The sequence below is a fragment of the Sus scrofa genome, chromosome 13 (genome assembly GCF_000003025.6).
Source record: "Sus scrofa isolate TJ Tabasco breed Duroc chromosome 13, Sscrofa11.1, whole genome shotgun sequence".
Taxonomy (NCBI): Eukaryota; Metazoa; Chordata; class Mammalia; order Artiodactyla; family Suidae; genus Sus; species Sus scrofa.
The window spans coordinates 14,829,944-14,843,108 of NC_010455.5; the positions used below are offsets into that span (position 1 = coordinate 14,829,944).

Sequence of the window (13,165 nt, forward strand, 5' to 3'; positions counted from 1 at the left end):
ACAACTCTGTCTAGTAACCATGAGGATGCAGATTTGATCCCTGGCCTCGCTCAGTGGGTTAAGGATGCAGCATTGCCATGAGCTGTGGTGTAGGTCACAGATGTGGCTCGGAATTGTCATTGCTATGGCTGTGGTGTGGGCTGAAAGCTGTAGCTCCAGTTTGACCTTTAGCCTGGGAACTTCCATATACTGCAGGTGCAGCCCAAAACAACAAAAAAATAAAAATAAAATTTTCTTCTAAATTCCCTAGTTTAATATTTAGGAAATAGGGTGTTCCCGTTGTGGCTCAGTGGTAATGAACCCAACCAGTAACCATGAGGATGCAGGTTTGATCCCTGGCCTGGCTCAGTGGGTTAAAGATCCAGCATTGCTGTGAGCTGTTGTGTAGGTTGCAGACATGCTTGGATCTGATGTACCTGTGGCTTAGGCTGGCAACTACTGCTCCAATTTGACCCCTAGCTGAGAACTTCCATATGCCATGGGTGTGGCCCTAAAAAGCAAAAAAAAAAAAAAAAAAAAATTTAGGAAATATTAGGAATGTTAGGAATATGAAGGAAAGAATAAGTGCATATATAATAGTATTCAAAAGAGTTATGAAATAAAAAGTTTAAAAAACAGGAGTTGAGTAAAGCAAGTGTACTTAGCACAGCTTTATATTTGTCAACATCTTTATAAACTTAAATGTGGACTACTTAGGGATTATTTTATAGGGACCACTTCAAAGACTCTAGCACTCCCAACTTTATTCTCTTTGTCCTTTACGTTTTCACCTTTTGGGTGTGACAACCAAGTATTGGCAAAAAGGTAAGAGAAATAATGAGAATCTGGTTTAAAAGGGGTAAGTATTTTATAATCTGAATTATACATTCTATTAGCCTGGATAAACTGTGTCAAATCTCAAAATACCGAGAGGTTTAAGATAGACACAATTGAAATTGAGTATCACTATTTAAGTAGTAATGACATTTTCCTAGTGTTAATTTATCTTCTCAGTATTATCCACTGTGAAAACCAAATTCCTAAGAAAATCTGAAAACTTTATCTACCATTTAAAAATAATCTTTTAATCCCCTTAACATTTTATAATAGGCTATCATAATGGATTTTTCTAAGCTTCCCATTGATGTGGTGCCAGTAAACTCAGACTGCTTTCTCCTCAGAGCAGTCCAATGGTTGCAAGATGGACAGAATCCTAGACAGTTGAGTGAAAGATAGTAATCATATTCTGCTTTCTTTTATATTTCTTATATTTTAATTTTTTGTATTATTAGTATTCTCTTCAATATGTTGTTGCTTTTTAGAAGTATTTAAAAAGACTTAAGTTTCTGAGGAATAGTTAATCTAGATAATGTAATCTATAAACCTGTTTAGTTAAATATAACTGCAATGTGGTAAAAATGAATGCGTAACTGAAAAGCACCTTTGTGAAACATCCTTCAGTGTGACACCTCCCACCTTTCCAGAAGGAGCCCTTATGTCCCATTTAGGAAATAGCACCTCCTTATATTTGGTCTGAGTGAGGATTCTTGTGTCAATTTAATATTAAATATTGATAAGTCCTGTTTTCTGATTAAATAATAAATATAAATAGAAGTTTCTTGAATGAGCTTGTAATGGATAATTTCATTGTTTCATTGTTTCTAGACCTGTACTTCAGCTTAGTTGTCCACACAGATTCCCAATTCCTGTCTTGGACTTAGAATTACCTCAGCTCTTTATATTTGAGTTTTGGTTGGTAGCCCTTCAACCAGTAGCCAGCATTATCTCCTCCTACTATTACATTGTTTATAGCTCATTGTGGGAGCTTATGAAGAATGGATGATGGTGGGATGCTGTTCTGGAACATACAACTAGAGGAAAGCATTAACAAAGATAATTTTAATTTCTTCCATTTTTGATGACAAATCTATGATTCAGTATTGTCAGTGTCACAAGATAAAAGATGTTTGCTATTACTACTATTGTGTAATATTTTCTTGGAGCTAATTAAAAGTGAAGAAAACAGAATTTAAAGGACATAAGAAAGAAACAGAATATGAGGCCTCAGACTTTTCTTCCTCCAACAGATGCACTGAATGAACATACACACAAACCAATTCCTTTGGAGAAAAATATAGAAACTAGTTGAGTTACTCCTATACATTGGGTGACTGAGAAAATACCCACATTTGAAATGGGTAGGAAAAGCTAAGACACATTCATACCATAAACATTTAGTTTAGTTCTTTACCATCTGGAAGGAACCCTGAACTGCCAGCTTCTCCCTGAGGAGCAAAGGATTTGGACCACACAGCTAACTCCTCAACTTTATTGCTTCTACCCAAGGGACTGGCTCCCACATCACCTAGGTCTGAGAGCCCATGGAGATCAGCATTCATGAGTCCCCTCAGACCACATTTAACAAACAGGTAGTTTTAAACAGAAGTTCAAGCAGTTACCATGGCTATACATAACCCTAGGCTCAACACAGAGGGAACAGGATAAAACACAAGGTTACGACTTTCTTCCTGGAAGGGGTTTGAGTATGTGTTTTTCCAGTCGGTGCCCAAGGATTGGGCTTCTAATCAGCTTGTATCTGGAAGCTGATTGTGCTCCTCCAGGAGCCTGAAAAGGGCTTGTGGGCACTTACTTCCTCTTCTCTCCCCTCATTTACTCTAAGGATAAAAGCAACTGGCCAGCTGCTTCTTGGAAGGAGCTTACCCATAGATCTAGCACCCAATTTTGTGGCTGTCACTCAAGAAACTGGCTCCTATATGACCTAGCTTAGAGAACCAAAAGGGCCTATCACTCACAAGCTGCCATTCACCACATAAAATAAACAGGCATTTTTTTAACAGATGTGTGAGCACTTCTTGCTATGATCCCCCATAATCGGCACAGAGGGAGCAGGCGAAAACAGAAGTCTCCCAGTTTTTCCCTCAAAGGGATTTAACTATATGCTTTTTAAGCTGCTGCCTAATGGTTCTAATGGGCCTACATATAGGAGCTGAAGAGGCACATAGTTAGTAATCCTGTGGGACCCTATGTGGACGTGTAGAAACTGCTCATGCCTTCTCCCCATGGCTCACCCCAGTGATAAAACCAATGGAGATAACTTATATGTGTGTCAAGTAATTAAAAATGATTGTAATAATGATGTTCAACAAGGCCAGGAGAGCAAAACATGAACAAAGTGAGAATTTCAACAGAAAGAGGAAATATAAAAATATTAAAAAGAAATTGTAGAGTTTAAGAATAAGTGAACTGAAAAATTCAAAAGATGGGTTCAGTAACAGACTAGATCAGACAGAAGAAAGGATCAAATGAATTTGAAGATAGCTCACTGCAAATCAATTAGTGGAGCAAAAGCAAAACCAAAAAAGAGTGGGATGATATATTCAAAGTTTTAAAAGAACTTAGGAAACACAGAAACTATCAACTAACAATACTGTTTCTAGCAAAGTTATCCTTCAGAATTGAAGGAGAAGTAAAAATGATCTTAAATGATGGAATTCATCACCACTAAACCTGTTGTACAACAAATGCTAAAAGGAGTTCTTTAAGCTGAAACAAAAGGATGTGAATTAGAAATATGAAAACATAAAAGTATAAAACTCACTGGTAAATGTGAGTGTAAAGTTAAATTCAAAATATATGCTGGTGTATAAATCACATACAACTCTAGTATAAGTGTTAAAAGCCAAAAGTATTAAAAATAGCTATGGCTATAATAGCTTTTAATGGACACATTATACAAAGATGCAAATTGTGACATCAAAAACATAAAATGTGGGGAAGGAGTAAATGTGTGGAGGTTTTTTGTTACTGAAGTTATTCTTAAAATGTACTATTACAACTGTAGAATGCTTAAGGCAATACTCAAAAACCTATAGCAGATTTACAAAAGATAGTGAGAAAGGAGTCAAAGTATACCACTACAGAAAATCACCAAACTGCAAAAGATGAGAGAAAGAGAAGAAAAAAGGGGAAAAGGATCTACCAAACAACCAGAAAACAGTTAACAAAAGGGCAGTGGTAAGTCTTCACTTATCGAAAATTACTTAAGATATAAAGAGTCTAATTCTCTAACCATTGACTGAAAGTGAAAGGATTGAAAGATATTCCACACAAATGGAAACCAAAAGAGAGAACTAGTTATGCTTGTATCAGACAAAACAGAACAGAAGGCAAAACACTTTAAAAAGAGACAAGGTTGTATATATATAACCATCAAGAGGTCAGTTCATCAAGAGAATGTAACAATTGAAAATATTCATGCACCCAGTATTGGAGCATCTAAATATAGAAAGCAAATATTAACATACCTGAAAGGAGAAATAGACAACAATACAATAGTAACAGAGGATTTCAGTACCCTACTTTGAACAACGAATAGATCATCCAGACAGAAAATCAATAAGGAAACATTGGACTTATATTCCACTTTAGATGAAAAGGATCTCATAGATACATACAGACCATTTAATCTAACAGAAGCAGAATGTACATACTTCTCAAACATACATGAAACATTATCCAGGATAGATCATATATTTGGCCACAAAACTACTCAAAAAGATTTAAAGTTACATCAAACATCTTTTTGACCATAATGGTATGAAATCAGAAAACAATAATAGAAAAACTAGAAAATTCACAAATATGTGAGATTAAACAACATTCTCCTGAACAACCAGCAGTACAAAAAAGAAATCAGAAGAGAAATAAAATATCTTGAGACAAACAAAAATGAAACATAACATACTAAATTTATGGGATACAGAAAAAGCAATTCTAAGAGGAAATTTTATAGTGATAAACATACATTGAGAAGGAACTTTTCTAACTTTACACCAGAGGAACTAGAAAAATAACTATTAAGCCTAAATTTAGTAAAAGGAGGAAGTAACAGAAATCAGAGAAGAAATAAATGAAAGCCTAGAAAGATAATAGAAAAATCATGAACTAAGAGTTGTTTTTTTGAAAAGATAAACAAAATTGACAAACCATTAGCTAGATTAACAGAGCAAAAGAGAGAAGACAAAATCAGAAATGAAAGAGGGGACTATATGACTGATTATAGCTGGTGCACAGAAATAGAAAGGATTGTAAGCAACCATATGAGCAATTATATGCCAACAAAGTGAATAACCTGGAAGAACAGATGAATTCTTAGATGCATACAATCTACTGTGACTAAATCATGAAGAAATAGAAAATTTGAACAGACCAGTAACAAGTAAGGTGATTGAATCAGTGATCAGAAATTCTTTCAACAAAGAAAAGTCCAGGACCAGATGGCTTTGTGGTGAAGTCTTCCAAACATCCATAAAATAATTAGTGGAAATTCCTTCTCAAACTCTCAAAAACTGAAGAGGAGAGAACAATTCCAAACTCATTTAAAAGGCAAGCCTTACCCTGATACTAACATCAAAAAACTGCTAGAAAATAAAACTACAGGCCAGTATCCATGATGAATATATACGTAAAAATCCTCAACAAAAATTCTGGCAAATAGAATTCAACAGCATGTAGAAAGGATCATACACCAGCATCAAGTGGGATTTATTTATGAGATGCGTGATGGTTTGATATTCCAATCAATAAACATGATATAATGGAGGTTTGAACAATAATCCTGTTATCTCAATAGACGAAGAAAAGCATTTGACAAAAGTCAGTACCCTTTGATGATAAAAACTTTTGACAAATTGGGTATAGAAGGAGTGTACTTCAGCAAAATGATGGCCTTATATAATAAGCTTACAGGTAATATACTTAATGGTGAAAAACTGAAAGCTTTTCATCTATGATCAAGAACAAGATAAAGGTACTCACTCTCACCACTTTCTTCAACACAGTGCTGGAGTTCTAGCCAGGGCAATTAGGCAAGAAAGAGAAATAAAAACCATCCATTTCAGAAAGAAAAATGTAAAATTATCTCTGTTTGCCAAATGCATAATCTTATATGTAGAAAACCCTGAGGACTCCACCAAAAAATTGTTAAAATTAACGAATGAACTCAGTAAAGCTGCAAGGTACAAAATCAACAAACAGAAATTAGTTTCATTATTATGTACTGACAACAAACTATCTGAAGAAATTAATAATCTAATTTACAGTCATGTCAAAAAGAATAAAATTCATGTTAGTAATAAAGTTAATCAACTAGGGTGAAAGATCTGTAAACCTAAAACTAAGAAGACTCAAATAAGTGGAAAGAGATACCATGTTCATAGGTTTGGAGAATAGTATTGTTAAAATGTCCATAGAGCGCAAAGCAATCTACAGATTCAGTATAATCCCTATCAAAATTCTAATGGCATTCTTCACAGAAATAGAAGAAAATAATTCTAAAATTTGTAAGGCATTGTGTAAAATGCTGCATAGCTAAGCAATCTTGAACAAGAAGAGCAAATTTGGAGGCATTCTGCTTCCTCGTTTCAAGCCATATTACAACACTATAATAATAAAAACAGTATGGTATTGACATAAAAACCTGATCAATGAAACAGAATAGAGAGCCCAGAAATAAACTCACATAGATATAGGACAACTAATTTTAAACAAAGGCACAAGGGATACACAATGGGGAAAGGATAATCTCTTCAGTAAATTGTCTTGGAAAATTGGATGTCCATATGCAAAAAGGATGAAATTGGATCCTTAACTTAAACCATACATAAAAATCAACTCAAAATGGATAAAAGACTTAAATGTAAGACCTGAAACTATAAAACTCCTATAAGAAAACAGAGGGAAAATTCCTTTAGGTTGATCTTGTCAAGATTCTTTGGATATGACACCAAAAGTACAGGCAACCGAGGTAAAAATAAAGAAGTAGGACTACATCAAACTAAACTGTTTCTGCATATCAAGAGAGAGAATAAAGTGAAAGGCAGCCTACAGAATGGGAGGATGTATTTGTAAACATATATCTAATAAGGGGTTAATATCCAAAATATATAAGGAAGTCTTACAACTAACAGCGAAAAAAGTTTGTTTTTTTTTTAATTTTAAAATGGGCAACTTTTCTAAATAAAATGTATGGCCATTAAATATATGAAAAGATCCTTTACACCACTAATCATGAAGTGAAATCACAGTTAGCTATCACTTCACATCTGTTAGGATGTGTATTATCAAAAAGTCAAAAGATAATAGATGTTGGTGAGGATGTGGAGACACTGGAAACTTGTACACTGTAGGTGGGAATGCAAAATGATGCACCTACTCTGGAAAACAGTACAGAGAAGTCCTCAAAATATTTTTAAAAATAGAGCTACCTTATTATTCAAGTATCCCACTTCTGGGTAATTATCCAAAAGAACTGAAATCATGATCTCAAAGACATATTAGTAGTCCCATGTTTATAGCAGTATTATTCACAATAGCCAAGATATAGAAACAACCTAAGTGTCCATTGATGAATGAATAGGTAAATTGAACATATAATGGAACACTGTTAAGTCTTAAATAAGAAGGAAATTCTGCAATATGCAACAACATGAATGAACCTAGAGGATATTATTCTAAGCAAAATAAGACAGTCACAAGAAGCAAATACTATGTGATTCCACTTATGTGTGGTATTTAAAATAGTCAAATTGGAGTTCCCATCATGACTTAGCAGAAATGAATCTGACTAGCATCCATGAGGATGCCGTTTCGATCCCTGGCCTTGCTCAGTGGGTTAAGGGTCTGGTGTTGCTGTGAGCTGTCGTGTAGGTCACAGACACGGTTCGGATCCTGCATTGCTGTGGGTGTGGCGTAAACCAGCGGGTACAGCTCCAATTGGACCCCTAGCCTGGGAACTTCCATATGGCATGGGTGCAGCCCTAAAAAAGACAAAATATAAAATAGTCAAATTCATAGAATCAAATAATGGCATGGTTTCCAGGAGAGTTAAGAATTATCAGACATAAACTTTTAATAAAGAAAGATGAGGAGTTCCCATCGTGGCTGAGTGGTTAATGAATCTGACTAGGAACCATGAGGTTGCAGGTTCAATCCCTGGCCTCCTCATTGGGTTAAGGATCTGGCGTTGCCTTGGGTTGTGGTGTAGGTTGCAGACGCGGCTCGGATCTGGCATTGCTGTGGCTCTGGTGTAGGTCTGCAACAACAGTTCCGATTGGATCCCTAGCCTGGGAACCTCCATAATCCGTGGGTATGGCCCTAGAAAAGACCAAAAAAAAAAAAAAGATGAGTAAATAATAGAGATGATCTATACAACACTGTACCTCTAGTTAACAACACTCTATTATGCACTTTAAATTGCTAAGAGGGTAGATCTCATGTTACGTATTCTTACCACAATATAACGGAATTAATAAAGTTAGGGAAGACCGAACATAAAATAGCTAAGCATCAACTCAAGAAGAGAAAGATAAGCTCACCAAAGAATTCTCAAAGAAAGAAAGAACGAATAAGTTTATCTATTAATAAAATAGAATTCAAAAAAATAAAAGAACACTCAAACTTTGGTTGTTTATTTAAAAGGCTCTGACAAGATAAATGAAGGGGAAAAAAGTATAAACAAATTCATTATGTTCAGTGATAAATATAGTAGATACACTAGAATAATTTTTTGGTATTCACAAAGAAAATTTTTATTATTTACAATTTATTACAAGAAAAATTTTGTTTCATGATGAATTGGAGAAAGCACCATATTTGTGTTTATGTAAAACTTGTATAGAATGCTTCTACTTGTTTCATAATTTTCTATCAGCTTTACTACTCATTCATGTTTTTGTTAAATAATATTTTCAAATTTTTGTTTGTAATTGTAAGATTTTCAATATAGAGAACAAATGAAATGCCTAGATACTACCCGAACTTAGCAGATATTAACATTTTATTCTGTTTGCTTCTGTTGCTTAATTTTTTTTGAAAGAAGTATAGTTGATTTACAAAAGTATATTAGTTTTAGGTATACACCATAGCAGTATTTTTAAAAGTTATACTCCATTTAAAGTTAATATAAAATATTAGCTATATTCCTTGTTTTATATAATATACCTTGTAGATTATTTATTTTATACATAGTAGTTTGTGCCTCTTTAGAATTCTTAAATGTTTGACAAAATTGGAAATTCCTCCCTTAAGCAAATTGTCAAAAAAGGACAGTCTATATTTCATTTTATGATGCTGTTTTAATCTTAATATCAAAACCAAAGGCAAAAGGACAGATGAAAATGCTAGACCACTGTCATCTATAAACACATATGTGAACCAATCTTAAATAACTAGTAGTAAACTGAATAACAACAATTCATGTTAAAGAAAACAATCGATATGATCCTTATGACCATATAGGTTTTACTCAAAATGCAAGTATGGTTTATTATTAAAAATACCTTAATATAACCTACCTAATTCACAGATATAAAGAGAAAAACCTGGGAATTCCCTAGTGGTCTAGTGGTTAGGATTTGGCACTCTCACCTCTGTGGCCTGGGTTCAGTTCCTAGTCGGGGAGTTGAGATTCTACTTCAAAGCTGCTGCATGTTTGGCAATAAAGAAATAACTAAACAATTAAATAAATAAAATAAAAATAAACCCTTATGTTCACTTCAGCACACAGAAGAGCATTTGATAAAATTCAATACCACTGCAAGTTTCACAACAAAAAATTTCTCTTAGTAAATTGCTAACTGAAGAAAAACAACTTTTTGTTACTTTTCAGTAGTATACAAAAATATATATATATATATATATTTGACTTTATAGTCAAATGGTAGAATCAGTCTCTAAAATTGGAGAAAAAATATCACTATGGTGGTTTTTATTGAATATTATACTTGTCCTAGCCAGTGTAATAAAAGAAGACATAAGGATTGGAAATAAAAAGAAATAAAGCTGTTAAACATGCACACACACACAAACACGGAAGTTACGCCAAATGTCAAGTGAAATGTCTCACCTAAAGATGTACAGCTGGTGAGTGACATAGCAAGGAATTCACATGTAATTTGGCTCCAAAGTCTGGACTCAACAATTTCTGCTCTGTTGTCTTAACATCATAGAGAGTAAAGACAACTGCAATCTAAAATGTGATATTATTCCTCATAAATTTCCTTACCAGTTAAAGTAATAGGCAAATTTAAAAAATATGTATTGGCAAAATTAGCAAAATTGTATATTTATCTTTCTTTAGATTTTTATTTTACTATTTTTAGGTTTTTCGCTCCTTAATATGATAAATAGTGAATATTGTTGGTCTTTGTATGTGTAGCTTGGTCTCTTTTGAGTTTATTTCCTTTGGATACATTCGCATGAGTGGGATTATTAATAGGTTAAAAATTGTGAACTATGGCTATTGAAATAATATTGGGAAATTTTTTTTCTAAGGCAGTTTGTAGTGACTATGGAAAGGTATATGATAAGTGAGTTTCTAAATATATAATTAACTCATGAATTAAGATCCTCTTTATTCATGCTTATACCTGGATAGCAGTGTTCTACTAATTTATTAATATGGCATATCTCGATCTTTTTTAAAAAATAGGCTTTGTATATCAAAATAGGTTATTAATAATTAGGTTTTTTCATTTAAATTTTTTATTATTGAAGCTAGAAGTTATGGCTTAACCATATAATTCTATCTTTTTATATGTTTAAATTTTTCGCAATAAAAAATCTCAGCAATTTTTTCAAATCCCTTGCATTGACAATGGATAAAAGACAAATAATATAAGCAAAAGATTCATTTAATTTTTTAAAATATCAAAATTTCATATGGTGAAATACTTTGCTATGTCTGGTTTTTCTTAAAATTAGAAAGAGATAAAGTCACACTGTATACACTATATACCCAAGAGGCAATACATCCTAGTGGGTAAGAGCACAAAATTCTGGAAAAAAACTGAATTCATTCAAATCCCAACTCTATCATATACTAACTTTGGAACCTTAAACAAATTTCTTTTTTCAGCTTTTGACTTCTCTCTAAAAATGGTCATACTAAGGTTGTTGGGAAAACCTTATAAGTTGTGTGCATAAGGCACTTAGAATAATAATCTGACTCATAGTCAGCACCGAATAAGGTTTATCTATTATTATGGCAAAAGTATGGGATATCTATCAGATGTGTACAAGTAGTGGTAGAATAGATATTATAGTATCTTTTTGCTCCATCATAATTTTCTTATTTTTAATTTTGGAGCATTTTATGACCAGAGTGATGGGTGCTTCTCTTTTGTTCCTCTGTTTCTGAATAGGTGGAAACAAAATGTGTTCAATGTATATAATCTTTATAGGATAGAAAGGATGTAGGCAAAGAAGGTATAAAAGAGCTATTTCTTGGATTTGGGTTGAACTTTCTCCCCTTACACCCTCAAATCCTTATTCTTTTATTTATTTACTCTTATTTATTTTACAGATTGAATGCATTTATGAAAAATAAAAATCAGATAGTAAGATAGAATATTGTAATGCTGCAATGGATTCCTCAGTGGAAAACAACATGTATGTCAACAAAGTATGGGTTCAATGTGAGAATGAAGGTTGTTTGAAATGGAGATTGTTGTCAAGTGAGGATGCAGCCAAAGTTGATCACAATGAGCCATGGTACTGCTTCATGAACACCAACTCAAGGTATAATAAGTGCTCTGTTTCAGAAGAAGACTTTCCTGAAGAGTCTCAGCTTCATCAAAGTGGATTTAAGATTGTGTATTCACAGCTCCCTCTTGGAAGCCTAGTTTTGGTAAAATTACAGAATTGGCCAAGGTAAGGTTTTTGTTTTTGTTGTATAATAAATTAATGAGGATTAGACTTGCGAAGTGTATTAATTTTCAAAAATTTTCAGAGAATTAGCTTTTCTCATATTGTTGGCTAGTTTTGTATTCATTGCTTTCTGGTTTCATTGTTATTCTTTCCCTAGCTTCTTTGGGTTTTTTTGGTTTTTGTTTTTGTTTTTGTCTTCTTAGGGCTGCATCAGTGGCATATGGAAGTTCCCAGGCTAGGGCTCTAATTGGAGCTGCAGCTGTTGGCCTAGGCCACAGCCACAGCCACAACAACGCCAGATATGAGCTTCGTCTGCAGCCTATACCACAGCTCATTACAACTCCGTATCCTTCACCCACTGAGCTGGGCCCAGGATTGAACCCTCGTCCTCATGGGTACTAGTCAGGTTCATTGCCACCGAGCCACAGTGGGAACTCCCCTGACTTATGGTTTAATTCTTCTTTTTCTAGTTTCTTAAATTGGAAACTTAGAGTCTTTTCTTTTGTTTTTCCATGGCAGTCCTAGAAAACTAATAAACAATATCTTGGCAGATACAGAAATCTCTAAGATATATGTCTTTTGTTAATGAGAGTTTTTCTAGGGATCAAGTATGAAATGTTATAAAAATATTTTGTATAATTATTAATTCCCTTTTTTAAAGCTATAAATTTCTTTTTAAGTACTACTTTAGCTATATTTCAAAAATTTTAATGTGTTTTATTACTATTCAGTTTGTGATTTCTTCTATGAAATGAGTTATTAGAAGTATGTTTTTAAATTGCCAAATATCCAGGATTTTAAAAATAACTTACTGAGTTCTAATTTATATCTATTATAGTCAGTTTCATTGAATCTTATTTTATGGCCTAGCCTGGACTAACTCGAAAAAAAATTATATTCTGTCATTGTTCCCTAGATGCCTGAAAGATTTTTTTCTTTTTCTTTAGATTTTTATGTATTTCCTTTTGTATAATTGACTGTTTCCCATCCTAGATTGATTTTTCCTAAGTATTCAATGTGTATTTTAAGTATACACTTTCAAATCTTTTTAAGTATTACTGTGGTTTTATTTACTTATAAGCAATTTGTTGTGGTGTGTTGCTTTGATTTTATTTTGGTACTCCTACAGTAATGATGATGAGTCAGTCTTCTTTGGTTATCCTTGGTATTATTTTTTCTTCATCTGTTTGCACTTTTCATTTTTTTTTAAGTTTTTAATTTTTCTGTTGTTGGTTTACAATGTTCTATCAATTTCTGCTGTACAGCAAAGTAACTCAGTCATATATTATTTTTTTTTCTCTCACATTATCCTCCATCATGCTTCATTACAAGTGCCTAGATATAGTTCCCTGTGCTATACAGCAGGATTTCATTGCTTATCCACTCCAAATACAATAATTTGTATCTACTAACTCCAAATTCCCTGTCCATTCTACTCCTCCCCATCCCCTTAGGCAAC

At 33.4% G+C, this 13,165-nt stretch overlaps 1 protein-coding gene across 3 annotated transcripts in view; it reads left to right on the top strand.

Moving 5' to 3' along the window:
- ZCWPW2 (zinc finger CW-type and PWWP domain containing 2) overlaps window positions 1-13,165 on the top strand; it is a 141,941-nt gene that overhangs the window by 44,480 nt on the left and 84,296 nt on the right. For 2 of the 3 annotated variants that reach the window (XM_021071484.1, XM_021071483.1), the window contains exon 2: window positions 11,363-11,709. In XM_021071484.1, coding sequence (XP_020927143.1) covers window positions 11,423-11,709 — 287 coding nt within the window. In that variant the 5' untranslated portion in view covers window positions 11,363-11,422. Of the gene's footprint in view, window positions 1-11,362; window positions 11,710-13,165 lie in introns of those variants that run through there. The other variant, XM_021071485.1, reaches the window with a different exon arrangement.